The sequence below is a fragment of the Salmo salar genome, chromosome ssa12 (genome assembly GCF_905237065.1).
Source record: "Salmo salar chromosome ssa12, Ssal_v3.1, whole genome shotgun sequence".
Taxonomy (NCBI): domain Eukaryota; kingdom Metazoa; phylum Chordata; class Actinopteri; order Salmoniformes; family Salmonidae; genus Salmo; species Salmo salar.
Window position 1 is genome coordinate 64,953,961 of NC_059453.1, and position 15,615 is coordinate 64,969,575.

At 41.9% G+C, this 15,615-nt stretch overlaps 1 protein-coding gene across 3 annotated transcripts in view; it reads left to right on the forward strand.

Annotated features, from left to right (window-relative positions):
* The window catches only part of LOC106565568 (sodium-coupled neutral amino acid transporter 3), a 61,261-nt gene extending 46,095 nt beyond the window's left edge, over positions 1 to 15,166 (forward strand). Inside the window, exons 10-18 of one of the 3 annotated variants that reach the window (XM_014132835.2) lie at positions 795 to 853; positions 1,388 to 1,525; positions 4,222 to 4,301; positions 4,705 to 4,805; positions 5,300 to 5,424; positions 5,665 to 5,809; positions 6,752 to 6,855; positions 14,035 to 14,070; positions 14,251 to 15,166. In XM_014132835.2, the coding sequence (XP_013988310.1) occupies positions 795 to 853; positions 1,388 to 1,525; positions 4,222 to 4,301; positions 4,705 to 4,805; positions 5,300 to 5,424; positions 5,665 to 5,809; positions 6,752 to 6,855; positions 14,035 to 14,070; positions 14,251 to 14,349 (887 nt within the window). In that variant the 3' untranslated portion in view covers positions 14,350 to 15,166. Of the gene's footprint in view, positions 1 to 794; positions 854 to 1,387; positions 1,526 to 4,221; positions 4,302 to 4,704; positions 4,806 to 5,299; positions 5,425 to 5,664; positions 5,810 to 6,751; positions 6,856 to 14,034 lie in introns of all 3 variants that reach the window. The other 2 variants (XM_014132837.2, XM_014132836.2) reach the window with 2 other exon arrangements.
* Positions 15,167 to 15,615: the final 449 nt, after the last annotated feature.

A 15,615-nucleotide genomic window follows, 5' to 3' on the forward strand; every position in this document is an offset into this window, starting at 1 on the left:
CGTGTTGTGGCAAACAATCCCCCACTGTTTTAGGATGGACTTTAGTAAATAGCCGTGTCATGTGAGATAATGTTACTGTCAGAAGCCCTATGAAAATATAAAAATACCCAGCGCAGAATACCCTGGCTTCAGTTCCATTTAATGAGCTCTCTTGTTTAACAAAGTGAAATGGCCACAAAGCTTTCATCAAGTGAGTGTCTCCCTCTCTGTTGTCTCTCTGTTTTTCTCCTATACGCTCTGTGAGAGAGACCCAGCTTCATGCATGCACCGTTCACTGGGATAGCAGTGGCAAAAACAGCTCATATTCAATTACGTAAGAGAGAGAGGTAGAATGACAGAGAGAGAGGGAGAGGAAGACAGATGCAGAGAGAGGAGTGGAGGGGCTGGGAGAAAAGTCTTGACCTCTTATTAAACGTTTCTCTCCTGCAGAGAATTGAGCCGAGAGACGAGAGAGCAAGAGAAAAAGGGAGAGAGAGAGAGAAAGGAAAGAGAGAGAGTCCATGCTACCGGAGCCCAGTAATGAGCTGCAGCTCTCAGTACTCCAGTTCTGTTCAGTCTAGTCCTCTAGGAACTCTAAGAACAAACACGCTTATGATCTCAAGCCCAAACACATTGTCTTGAAACAGGCGAATGTTTGTATGTGTTCCCTATAATTAGCATTGGGAGAAAATATTAAACATGACGGAAATAAGAGAGTCATTCTAACCTCCCACGCCCCATCCCCATTTGCCAGAGGATGTGAGAGTGTGATGTCTGATGTGAGTAGTTCTGATGAAGTGTTTCTGTTGTTTCAGGGTACTTGGGCTACACCAGTGGCTTCTCCCTCACCTGCATGGTCTTCTTCCTCATCTCGGTATGCACTGTCATACACAGCTACAGTATAGACCTCTACGTGTTGCAGTGCTCTCATAATGGTCCAAATCCTGACTAATGGATTTCCATTGACTTGAATTGATGGTTTTTGCACATGTCAGAGTTATGTGCACAGATCTCAAGCTATAAGTTATATTTTTCAAATCTGCAGTAATCGTCATGTTTTTGCATTCTTGCAGAAAAAGCAAATCAATCGCTACACCCAGCTTAGTCTACTATCAGTCAGATCTGAGGTTCAACCTCTTTAATATTCCCCTCTCAGATTTCTGTGGACAAGTTTTGTACCCTGCAGTTTCAGACCGCGTTGGTCTGTGTCTGTGTCTCTCTGTGTGTGTGTGTGTGTGTGTGTGTGTGTGTGTGTGTGTGTGTGTGTGTGTGTGTGTGTGTGTGTGTGTGTGTGTGTGTGTGTTTGTCTGACCTAGTTTTGGTTTTGTGTACTGTGCTGTTATGTATGCAGGCCCATGTCCTTCAGACTACTCATCTCATCCAGCCAACTCCTCTTTCCTCTCTGCAGGTCATCTATAAGAAGTTCCATACCCCCTGTCCCTTTATGGACTTTGCCTTTAACAGCACAGCCAGTGTGACTGCTGTTACCAATGACACAGGTTACAACCAAGCCTGTGTTCCCAAAATGGTCAACCTCAACTCACAGGTGGGTTCCTGTACAGTCGACTCCATCAGCCCATCCTTTCCATCACAGGTATTCAAGAAAATATTTAGCATGTTGCTAATGACAATGGAAAAAACAGATTACCCACTAGCCTGTTTGCGCTATGAACAATCCCACTCTGTTGAATCACAATGTATTAATCAGACCTGTGTGCTCCAGAAAGAGTAATAGGTCTGAATAGGAGGTAATAGGAGCATCCATCATGTAAAGGTTAGGGCTCAGCCTCTCAATGGTCTCCCAGTATTCCCAAACTGAGATGTCAGCTCCTGTCTGACTGGAGAGTAGAACCACTCAGGGGCTCACGTCATTCTCTGGCACTGTATCACAGACTGTAACAGTTCTCTCTCTGTGGGCCAACTCTGGGGAAATGGCCCTGATGAGGAAGGCCTGGCATTTCTGGGGCTCAGTCTTTCTCATGTCTTACTATGACAATCTCTTCAGCTAGTACTCTGCAGCTACACTGTAAAAACAATCCTGTTGTTTTGAAGGTACCTTGCTGGCAGCCAGTTACGTAAATTGCAAATAAACTTTGGGTTAACAGTACATTACTGTAAACTTTACAGTAATGTACTGTTAAGCTAAAGTTTAGTTGGAATTTACGATAACATACTGTACATTGTTTTATGGTAACATACACACTATTAGAAAAAAAGGTGCTGAGTAGAACCATACAGGGTTCTTTGGATTGTCCTCATAGGGGAACCCTTTTTGGTGCTGGGTAGAACCCTCTATGTATGTAGGGTTCTTCAAAGAACCCCATCTATATGGTTGTACCTAGAACCCTCTATGAAGGTTTCTACCAAAAACCATTTTATCATCTAAAGATTCTTCCTAGAACCATCTATGAAGGGTTCCACCAGCCTTATTAGTTTTTAACATTTTATTTTAAACTATTTAATGACTCGCCTAGTTAAATAAAAAAAATATTTATGACAATACATTACACATACAATTTGGCCTTTCTTTGAGGGCCTAGACACAGTGGTGTTAGGAATCTCCTGGTTTACAGGCCACATCATGCCTGAAAGTCACATTATGCTGGTTGGCAAAGTGATGTGTAATTCATATTGGAATCCAGCCAGAGTTAGGACATCCAACAAGTCAAATTGTTAATTACCTGCAGTCTCCATTCAGACTGCCAGGGTAGATATGATTGAGTACTGAGACTACCTCAATCATCTAAACTGGAACAACCATCTCAGTAATGGGTGAAATAAATCCAATTACTAACAGATTGGATTCGTTTAGAAATCTGTATGTTATTTATCTTTGTGTAGCATAATATTAATCAACAAATCAATGTACACGCGAAAACACAGATATTATAGTAAAACAAACAATTCTGAAAATCTCCCTGCAATAGAGCATGCTGGGATATAATATATATGTTCTATGTAGAACCCTTCTTGCCTTTCAAAGAATCGTTCTTGCCTTCCAAAGAATCATCAAAGAACCCTTTCTTCCAAAAACAGTTCTTAGGATGTTAAAGGTTCTAAGTAGAACCCTTTGCCTTACATAGAACCCTTGTATTCCAAAACTGTTTTTTCTGATCACAACGGATTTTGGTAGAACCCTATCCCTCCACAAAGAACCCTTTTGGAACCCTATTTTTTAAGAGTGCAGGTAAGTTACAGTGTCCTTAAATCAATCACCTAACCAAACCTACCTGTACATTTTATCACAATCAATCAATCCAACTGTCACGTTGGTATGAAGGTTCGGGAGACAGACGCAGGAATGCGTATTATTTTTTTTTATTAATCCCAAATTACGGTGTGCCGTATAAAGACGCGGGAACGAAGACCAAAGAAACACGTAACAAAACACAGGGTAGAAACCCAAAACAAAATAACACACGCGCACAATGATTAACACACGGGATGAGACCCGTAATCATCTGCGCATTCCACAAGGACATGAAAGCCCAAAACACACAGCACAGGTACTCTCACACACCAATGGACATTGTAACAATAATCGACCACTCAATGGAAACCAAAAGGCACACTTATACAAGTACTAATCAGTGGGAAATGGGGACAGGTGTGTGTAATGAAAGATCCGTGACACCAACTACCTCGTACCCCAGTACACTGACTCGGTACCGGTACTCCTTGTATATAGCCTTGTTATTGTTCATTTTTTGTGTTATTTTATTGTGTTACTGTTTTCTTTGAATCTATTTGTTAATTTTCTTACTTTTTAACTGCATTGTTGGGAAAGGGCTTGTAAGTAAGCATTTCACTGTAAAGTCTACACTTGTTGCATTCAGCGCATGTGACAAATACAATTGTATTTGATATTCATATTATGCAGTACAATTAGTAACAGTACAGTTGTAGGCTTGTGTAGTCAGTCATAAACTGGGGAATTAGCGGTAGATTATTGACTAGTGTATACAAACCCATAATCAGCATCCCCTAAAGATGCATGAGATTTCCCAAGTCGCCCCGGGTAGTTAGACCAGTCCCTCCTGCTGATATACTTATGGCCCAGGCATCCCTAAGCAGGCTAAACGTTGGTCAGTAGCCAGGTCCAAGTTAATCACAGGAAATCATTTGCTCTGTTTGATGTGTGCTTCAAGGCCCTAATGGCCAGTAAAACACTAGGTTGGTGGTAAGAGGGTTGGGGCTGGCGCCACCGTATCCATGGTGACTTCACAGTCCATTTTTTTCCAGACTGCCTACACCATCCCCATCCTGGCGTTTGCCTTTGTGTGCCACCCTGAGGTCCTGCCCATCTACACCGAGCTCAAAAAGTAGGTGCCCTACTTTCCCAGGATGCAACATTGTTGCTGTTTACTATTGGACCCTTTAATGCAGTTCAGTCATCCTACAGATAGGAAAATCATTGTCAACTTTGTGCTTGGCTACTCATATGCCAGTGTCATATAGCACACTGCTTTGCATTCTCAGTAAGGTGTAAATACGCATGGCTAGCCTGGTGATAATCTGAATAATCATCCTACTTTAGATCAATCTGACATGTGTTCAGCCACAATATAATATTCCTTTTGTAGAGTCTTGGATCTTATGTAACCCCCAAACAAATCAAAAATGCCCTAAAGCTCAAACTGACCTTTTTTGTAGGCATATTGGTGTGTGTGTGGTGTGTGTGTAAGCGTGTGTGACATCACATCATCCAATATTCTCTGATTTCAGCCCAACCAAGCAAAGGATGCAGCATGTGTCCAACATCTCCATTGTAGTCATGTACACCATGTACTTCCTGGCTGCTCTGTTTGGATACCTGACCTTCTATGGTGAGGCCCACTCACCTCCATGTCATTATAATGCTCCCCCCAGGCCCATTTTACATGAGCTTCAGGCTAGTTCAGTTCGCTAACACAAAGCCACTTCTCACGTTTGCCATTCATTTGCATGGACAAAGAAAGCTCTTTTAGGCTTCGGAGGCTGTTTTTAAAGTGGTAGAGAATCATTATGAAGTAACTGCTCCTCCTGGTGGCCGTAGCTCATATCAGACCAATTTGTAATATGCCAGTGATTCTGCTCTATGACATTGTTATAAGCACAATCATAGCAGTATATTACTGTAGTATATTTCAATATAAGGCTCCAAGCACAAAGATGAGCAGCATGTAACATATAAGCCAGACTTTTTATGCCTTCTGATGGAAAAACATTGATGTGATGATGATATGTTGCATATCATTTGTAATAAATGTTCTGCTCTTTCTGGAGTTGATGGTTATTGATGCTTCGTTAAGCCCTCCTCCTGTGTGTCTGCCCCCTATAGGTGAGGTGGAGTCAGAGCTGCTGCACACCTACAGCCGCCTGGACCCGTACGACACCCTGATCCTCTGTGTCCGTCTGGCCGTGCTCACCGCTGTCACACTCACCGTCCCCATAGTGCTCTTCCCTGTGAGTATTACCTCTTATCACATAACACTGTGTCTGGCTCAATGAAACTTTGTATGTCTAGAAGTAAAGATGTATACTATGTATACTTAACATTTATGTTACTGTCACTTTGGACAAACGCATCTGTTAAAACAGCATATTACTATATTAAAGCAGTGGGTTTATGCTCTTTGATGAAAGTGTGTATCTGTGAATAAGAATAGTGTTGTAACTGTGCTTTTCTCCCTGTGGTCTTCTCAGGTAAGGAGAGCCATCCAGCAGTTGTTTTTCCCCAACAAGACATTCTACTGGCCCCGCCACATTGTCATTGCTGTCACCCTGCTCACCCTCATCAACATGCTGGTCATCTTTGCCCCTAACATCCTGGGCATCTTCGGCATCATCGGTAGGAGTTCAAAAAATGCACATCTCTAGAACGTATGCCTCCAGACACAAGGCTACCTGGAATTGTACCTCATTGAACAGAAAAGGGCACACCTGCCTGTAAGTAAAAGCTTAGGGATTTAGGTGATTTGATAAAAAATCTAACGTATGGTACTAAGGATTTGTGGTTTAATGAGGTGAGACATTGATTAATATAACATATTATGTGTCATTTAAATTTGTGCCAAAATGCTAAACAATTAGTAACTAAACATCAGGAATATACTTTTAATTGAAACCTTTATGGAATAAAGCAGTCTAACTTTCTGTACTGTCATTGTGACTTTGCTAAGAGGAAATGTCATTGTACAGACAGATGGAGGTCTATTTGCCCTCGGCTACCTTACAGTGAACTGGGAGGTCCTCGCATAGTGATGGTCATAGCCTCTTACATTTCACCCTAGACCATTTGATCCCCTATGCATTAAATCCTTAGCCGTAATACTGTACTTACAGTGACAGATTTGGAGACATTTTAGGGGAAAGCTCTTAAATCACCTCAGGAATGCATATTATAAATGATAAAGTCTTGTGATCGAAGCAACTGAAACATTCAATCGTTTCATCAAGGATTATAATGCATTTTACATGTATGCTGTAGTTTTAGCACCTTATTGTCCCAACTCTGAGTAGTTTCATGAGTATTGTTGGGTGAATAGTAGTAATCTGTTGTGTTTAACACTAAGTTCAACACTTTCCATGCCAATAAAGCCTTTAGAATGGAATCTCTTTTGTTTCTGCTGGTGTCATTCTGACACCAGACAAAGGATACTTTTTGGTGACTTTCCTGACGTCACTAGGCTACTTCCTCGCTGTTAATTTGGGCTCTTGTTATTCTACGGTTCTGTAGATCTTGTTGTTTGACACGATGGCTACAGAGTTTTTTTGTCCTCTCCTCCCTCAGGTGCCACATCTGCCCCCTGCCTCATCTTCATCTTCCCTGCTGTCTTCTACATCCGCATTGTACCCGAAGAGGAAGAGCCCATGCGCTCTACCCCCAAAATCCTGGTGAGTGATGTCTCCTAGCGCCCCCCTACATCCTACAGCCATAGAGACGCATGTCATGTCTTACTGGAACTCAGCAGATTACTGTTAACTATTGGTTTTTAACCCATAAGAGTCTTAGCCTTGTCCCAGTGGAGGTTCCTCAGAGGAGGAAGTGGAGGATCCTCTTCAGTGAATTTAATAAAAATAAAAATTGTAAAACATTAAAAAACTTATCCTATTTAGATAAAACTAAACTAAATATAATCTAGTCACCAAATAACTGATTAAAACACAATATTTTACAAAGAAGGTTTACAGTAGCCTCAACAGCACTCCGTAGGGTAGCATCATGGTGTAGCCGGAGGAAAGCTAGCTTCCGTCCTCCTCTGGATACATTGACTTCAATACAAAACCTAGGAGGCTCATGGTTCTCAGGTCCTTCCATAGACTTACACAGTAATTATGACAACATCCGAAGGACGTCCTCCAACCTATCAGAGCTCTTGCAGCATGAATGACATGTTCTCCACCCAATCAAAGGATCAGAGAATTAATCGAGTACTGAGATCATAAGCTACAGCTAGCTAGCACTGCAGTGTAAAATGTGGTGAATAGTTGACTCAAAGAGAGAAAGACAATAGTTGAACAGTTTTGAACAAATTAATTTCTTCCAAAATGAAGGAGAAACAAGTCCTGTGGCCATTTGATTAATAGTTCAGCTGTCTTATGGCTTGGGGGTAGAAGCTGTTAAGGAGCCTTTCAGTCCTAGACTTAGTGCTCCGGTACCGCTTGTCGTGCGATAGCAGAGAAAACAGTCTATGACTTGGGTGACTGGAGTCTCTGACAATTTTATGGGCTTTCCTCTGACACTGCCTATTATATAGGTCCTGGATTGCAGGAAGCTTGGCCCCAGTGATGTAGTAGGCTGTACGCACTACCCTCTGTAGCGCCTTACGGTCAGATGCCGAGCTGTTGCCATACCAGGCAGTGATGCAACCGGTCAGAATGCTCTCGATGGTGCAGCTGTAGAACTTTTTGAGGATCTGGGGACCCATGCAAAATCTTTTCAGTCTCCTGAGGGGGAAAAGGTTTTGTCGTGCCCTCTTCACAACTGTCTTGGTGTGTTTGGACCATGATAGTTTGTTTGTGATGTGGACACCAAGGAACTTGAAACTCTCGACCCGCTCCACTACAGCCCCATTGATGTTAATGGGGGCCTGTTCGACCTGCCTTTTCCTGTAGTCCACGATCAGCTCCTTTGTCTTGCTCACATTGAGGGAGAGGTTGTTGTCCTGGCACCACACTGCAGTTCTCTGACCTCCTCCCTATATGCTGTCTCATCGTTGTCGGTGATCAGGCCTACCACTGTTGTGTCGTCAGGAAACTTAATGATGGGGTTGGAGTCGTGTTTGGCCACGCAGTCGTGGGTGAACAGGGAGTACAGGAGGGGACTAAGTACACACCCCTGAGCGGCCCCAGTGTTGAGGATCAGTGTGGCAGATGTGTTGTTGCCTAACCTTACCACCTGGGGGTGCCCCGTCTGGAAGTCCAGGATCCAGTTGCAGAGGGAGGTGTTTAGTTCCAGGGTCCTTAGCTTAGTGATGAGCTTTGAGGGCACTATGGTATTGAACGCTGAGCTGTAGTAAATGAACCGCATTCTCACATACTGTAGGTGTTCCTTTTGTCCAGGTGGGAAAGAGCAGTGTGGAGTGCGTAGACCGCCATGGTCTACTTAGCTAGCAAATGCAGCTAGCTAGTTTAGCCTTAACACCCTGCTCATAACACCCTGCTCAAACAGAGGGATGCTATGTTAGCAACACTGTAACTTTTCCAAGTCAAGGTAAGCTTTTGGTATTACAAATGTATTGCCACCGAGGTCTGCCGGTGTAACTGCTTACTGACTGTACGCGAACGTTACTGCATGATTGTAGTGGGTTTACTAATACGTTATTAGCTATGTTGACTATGACGTTCCTTTAGCTAATATGGTGACAACGATGTTGGCTGTTAGAGGTTTGGCTTGGAAAGGTTTTCTCACCTGGACGCATACAGCTGATTTGTTGTGCATTGAAGTCCACAAGCAAAGGGAAAACAAGCAATCCAACGTGGCTGTTATGAGAGTGAACTCTGTTTACGCGTGATCAGGGGTGTATTCATTCTGCCGATTCTGTTGAAAAACGTTTCTTAAACAGAAGCAAATGGAACAAAATGGGATAAAAGTACATGAATTTGTACAATAGAAACTCTTGTTTGCAACTGTTGGACTAACGATTACACCCTATATCAGCTAAATGCAGTCAAGAGTGTGCAAGGCGGTATTGAATGTCACCTCAAATTTGTCTCTCAACCTGTGTGCACCTACGTTGTAAACTTTCATTCATAGGCTAGGTTGTAGCACCCCATGATGGGTAGTATAGGGAACATTTGAGCATCATGTAGTATTCTTAACCTATCGCTGTTACATTGAACTGGGTGAATGGAATATGAATGAGAGTCATCCATTATTCTGTAATAGAAATAAGGCCATGGTCATGAAAAACAATCGGCCTCCCTCATCTTAAACGGCACTGACCGCCATGGTCTAAGCCGAGGAGGGGGTGGATTCTACTAAGCTAACATGTATAATTGTTTTAAGGTCATACAAAGGATCATTTTGCTATTTCATTTAGAATGTAAGACCCCATGTAGTATCCCACAAAAATAAAAAAGATAAGATGATTTGATGAAAAAAATGTTGGGCCTTACTGCTATTAGCCCATCCAAATGCACTGAATAACACTCACTACATGAAACAGTCCCCCCACCCAAAATGTAAAGGAAGTTTGTTTTGAAGTGTCTCCACTATATCTGAGATATTTAACCCCTTATTTTTGGCAGTAAACAGTCTCCATATTTACTTCCATACATTTTTTCAACTGGTACCGGGGGACCTTCAGACGAGTCTATGAGGCCTTTCCATAGAGGGGTCATAATAGTTCTTAGGCCAAACCGTTCGGACGTTACAGAAGATTTTGTGAGAAGACTGATTTTCGGGATGCCTCATGGTCTGACAAACTCAAACTCTCTGTCACCTTTTATCGTAGATGTGGAAGTGCAACATAAGTGGATGCGGTGGATTGAGACGCATCCAATGCAATAAAAAGATATCTCTAGCTTAAACTGACAGATTTTTACGGGGATATTTTTATTACGCTAATTAGATTTCCACCGGGCGCAGACATCGACCTTAGGAGGTTAAAGATAATACATTTTTTACACACATGACATGTATCTTTTATGTCTGTTAAGTATGGGCATGTGGACAATTAAGCATAAGTGCACATAATAGAAGGAATTTGGGTAACACTTTATAATAACTCAACGTAATAAAGCATTTATAATGGATTAATAGTTAATTCATCATTTAGTAATCATTACTCCCACATTTGTAAATGTTAGTAAACTAATCACAGATTTATAAACAATTTTTATAGTGTTAAACAATGATTCATAAGATCATTCATAAGATGTTCAATATCTGGCTCCCGAGTGGCGCAGCGGTCTAATGCACTGCATCTCAATGCTTGAGGGGTCACTACAGACAACCTGGTTCAATTCCAGGCTGTATCACGGCCGTGATTGGGAGTCCCATAGGGCGGCGCACAATTGGCCCAGCGTCGTCCGGGTTTGGCCGGTGTTCATTGTAAATAATATATATATATATATATATATATATAGTCCTTATAAACCATTTACTAATCATTAGTCAAGCCATTTTGTGTGGCCTCATCTAAAGTGTGGGCTATTTCAACTTTATAAATACTTTATAAATGTTTTGAGTAACCAGTGAAATTTCTCACAAAAAGATGGACTTGCCATTGGTAGACATTCCAGCATTACCTAATGCTCCTTAACGTCTCAAAATAGCCCAGAACATATCAATGTTTAAACAATTAGCACACAATACAGAGGATGTTTACCGAGGATGTCAAACAAAATATATTGAACATTTTATTCCAAAACAGTCACACTATTGTTATAGTGTAAATGTGTAACTATGCTGAGAAAAATACACATTTTAGTCCGAAAATACTAATATAAGCATTTCTTGGCAGTGACTTTTCTACCAAAACCAAAGTGTGAATTGCAGCCATTCCTTAGAGCAGTCTAATAGAGCCCCACAGTGGAGGTGTCATAATACCCATAAAACCTAGTGGTCAAACAGGGATATGGTTCCAATCGTTTTCCCACCATTCATTTTTCCCATAGGGGATTTTAGAAACACTTCAAATAAGGGATGTTTTTCGTGTAGGCTTACCCTGGCGTGACGTTTTGATAACCATGTAAATCTCTCTCAGACAAGGTGACTTTTATCAATATATTTGGCTCTATTTACTCTCAGATTTGAAAATGCTAACTAGCATCAAAGTAGACATCATGCAAGACTACCAATCCCTGCAAGCTCCGGCAAGTCATCTCTCGCTGACACCTTTGCTAACAGGTATTGTGTCAATTTAAAACTTGCACAAGAAATCTCACAGAATTGTGAATTTAAAGAAAGGTTCAATTTATTCATTACTACATTTAGCTAATATTAGATAGTTAATCCAGCGATTCCTAGTCTTGTCCAGATCATCATGGCATTTGTAGTTCTTTATGATAGCCACATTAGCAGCTAATTAGCATTTCATTTTTGGGAGTAAATACAGGCAAATATATTGAAAAAGTCACCTTGTCCAAGAGAGATTTACACGGTTATCAAAACATCATTGTCACGATTCTCTAAGACAGAACCCAGAAGCAGACCAGGACAAGGTGAGTAAAATGAAAGTGAGTATTTATTGGTAGTCTTGGTGTATATTGAGTAATCCAGGAGACGGAGCGGCAGCGGAGGTGAGTTGATGAGAGTAAATGGGTTGATCCAATGAAGTCACTGTATCCACCGACGGCCAGGCAAGGGAGTTGAATGTTCCGGGAGAATGACTGTAGACAGAGTAAACGGGAGTGAGTAACCAGCAACAAGTACAAAACAACAAAACTATCTCAGGAAACATGAGGCTGATACGCTGGCACAACATGCTGTTCGTTGCTCGCGATCCAGCAGGGAATGGATGTCAGCTCAGGGTTTAAGAAGAGGTGATGATCAGGACCAGGTGTGCAGAAGGTTGATGAGATGCAGGTGTGGGTAATCACTAGATCTCCCGCCTAACTTCATTGCCTAGCAACCAGACAGGGTGCGTTCAGGAACCTTAGACAACACTCCAAACAAAAAACTGTCAGCTCAGGCAGAAACAGACTCAGGAAGCGGGATTCCTGACAGTCATGCCAGGGTAAGCCTACACGAATCACAGCCCTTATTTTAAATGTTTCTAAAAGACAGCTAGGTTTTATGGGTGTAACGACTCATACTGTGGTACTCTATCTCGGTTAACCCAGAAATAAAATATTGCATCATTTTGTCAGCTGCGCCTGCGTGATTAAATTCTGGGTCCATACGTGTTAGAAATTGGGAGTTCCTGTTTGCAAAGTCTCCACTCTTGTGTGGCACATGGAGAAGTGTGCAATTTACTCCACAGCTTTAAGTGTCCATGTTTGTGCTGCTCAATTGGTGGATTTTGAGTGGTGCGACCAGTAGAGACGCTTGAGTGAGGACGGTCACGTGTGTTTGTAAAGCAGAGGTTCCTGGTTCGAGCTTGGTATGCGCCAAAATGAGGAGTAAGTGGTACTAAGCAGCGTGACATCCTTTACAGAGGTGAATAGTTATTTGAATTTACAGTTGCCCTCAGCTCAACGCCAGGGTCATTGTTGAATACATTTGAAGGGTGAATGTATCACATGGAGAGGTGTGAAATGTCCACGTTTGCCAGCTTTTGAGTGGTGCGACCGGTAGAGACGGTAAAATGTGTTTGTGAATCAGATGTCCATATAATCCCATGACGAAAACCCAAATACCCGAACTACTGCTGCTCATTATCCTAACCATTCCATCCCGTCTCGAACGGTTCTTCGGTTTACAAGCAGAATCTGTACACGAGAGATTAATAGCAGTCCATTGACTGCTTATGAGGTAAGGAAATAAATATCTGAATAAACAATTTTGCCATTACGTTTAAAGAGTTACTACCTTTAGAGGCCCAGTAAAGGTGCCACCAAACAAAGCCATGTGTGAAAATAGTCTGCGGTTAAAAGACTGAGCAGAGGAAGCGTTGAAATGTTATACATGTAACATTTCTACCTGCAAATCAGACATGTAAAATCTCCACCTAGATCACATATCAGTAGTAATGAAGGGATAAAAACCCACTAGAGAAAAAATGGCCGGTCCGGACAGATGTTGTGTGTAACTACATCTCCATGTTTAATGATTAGTTTGCGTTCGCCAGGTTGACAACATTAGCAAAACTTTCACATTACAACTCTTCCTTAAGCCCTTGCAACAGTTGTTTCACAACAGGTTTTGTGAATTAAATGTTCAACATGTTTCCTTTAACATCCTGTGTTGTGTGCTTATTCTTCTACCATTGATATGTTCTGGGCTATTTTGAGACGTTAAGGAGCATCGGGTACTGCTGAAACGTCTACCAATGGCATGTCCATCTTTTTGTGAGAAATTCCACTGGTCACTCAAAACATTTATTAAGTATTTATAAAGTATAAATAGCACACATTTTAGACGAGGCAACTCATAAAAATACGTAACTAATGATTAGTAAATGGTTTATAAGGACCTATATTAAACATCTCATGAACGTAGTAATGATTAATAAATGATAAATAAACTATTTACTAATCCATTAGAAATGCTTTATGCGGAGTTATTAAAAAGTGCTACCGGAATTTGACTGTGAGCTTTCAATTGGATTAGAATATCTACAGAGAGAGTGCCTGAAGATTATGTGCTGAAACAATGTTTGAAGTGCTAAATATAGATGATGCAGATTAAATGTATTTACTCATCCATTCAGTATCCATTTGAAATATGTGCTGAGTGAGTAATGCAGTTTTAATGTCATGCCACACTAATATCATAATTAACGTAAAGAAATTGGTACACAGGACCCAGACTACAATAATGGTGGTTTAATCACTTTGAGTGCATGAAGGCTGAAACTCAGTGACAGAGTTATCAAGTGTGTGCATTACCTCTCTCATCCTATATCTCTCTCGCTCACTCTCTCTCCCTCGCTCCCTCTCCTCTGCCTCTCTCCCTCTCTCTCGCAGGCTGCCTGCTTCGCTGGAATAGGCTTCCTGTTTATGGTAATGAGCCTCAGCTTTATCCTCATTGATTGGACGTCGGGGAGTAGCAAAGCCAGCAGCGGTCATTAGGCTGCTTCTATAAGTCTTCTGTTTTTAAATTGTAAATCTAGACCTGTATTGTATTTTCTCTGTGTTGTCATGGATCATATTTAGTAGAAGATGCACTATCTCTTCCTCCAGAATGAGTGGGCCATAGTGTCTAGAGATGGGGAATTCAATCTTCTGGAGGTTTCTGCTCCCCGTTGGACTGCTTCTCACTCAAGGTACATGGAATTGTAGCCCCAGCCAAACTGTGTATAGAGGGAAAGGCCAACATACTTTCCTGGGGAAGACGATAGTGCATTGCAAACAAATGGAAAGTCATGTTGGCTCGCTGAATCTGCCACCACCTCCCATTCCAGCCCTGCCCTCCAGACCAGACCCATAATCTATTACCCTATAAACGTGTAATCTGTCAATCACAGCAAGAATCTAACTGCCACACTCTAGTCTAGATAACCACATAGCTTTCAGTAGGGGAGAAGAAGACACAACAGATCGTTGGAGGCTGGACAGTTCTTTCATATTTGTAGGTCAAGTCTACTGTGTTAAGTTATTGATGTAGTTAGGTCATGGCAATATTCGGTGCAATAGCTGAGGAAATGTGGCATTAAAAGCTATTGGACAGAGGCAGAGCGGTGGTTACTGTGGCAACGTCCAGTGACCCGTGCTGGTGTTGTCACCCGGTGGCCAGATGCCGTCCTTAATCTACACGCTCGGCTTCACTCCTCACAGATATCAGAGGATGGAACCATGCAACTGATATGCAACTGTACAGTGTGTGCAGTGTGTTGACTCTACCATTACAATACAGTATGATATATATACAGTATCAGCCAAAAGTTTGAAATAACACATATGGAATCATGTAGTAGCCACCCTTTACCTTGATGACAGCTTTGCAAATTCTCTCAACCAGCTTCACCTGGAATGCTTTTCCAACAGGAATTCCAACATATGCTGAGCACTTGTTGGCTACTTTTGCTTCACTCTGTGGTCCATCTCATTCCAAACCATCTCGATTGGTTTGAGGTCGGGTGATTGTGGAGCCCAGGTCATCTGATGCAGCACTCCATCACTCTTCTTCTTGGTCAAATAGACCTTACACAGGCTGGAGGTGTGTTGGGTCATTGTCCTGTTAAAATACAAATGATAGTCCTACTAAGCGCAAACCAGATGTGATGGCGTATCGCTGAAGAATGCTGTGGTAGTCATGCTGGTTAAGTGTCCCTTAAATTCTAAATAAATCACAGACAGTGTCACCAGCAAAGTACCCACACACCATCACACCTCCTCCTCCATGCTTCATGTGGGAACCACATATGCGGAGGTCATCCGTTCATCTACTCAGTGTCTCACAAAGACATGGCGGTTGGAACCAAAAATCTCAAATTTGGACTCATCAGACCAAAGGAAAGATTTCCACTGGTCCATTGCTTGTGTTTCTTGGCCCAAGCAAGTTTTTTATTTTTATTGGTGTCCTTTAGTAGTGTTTTTTTTGTTGCA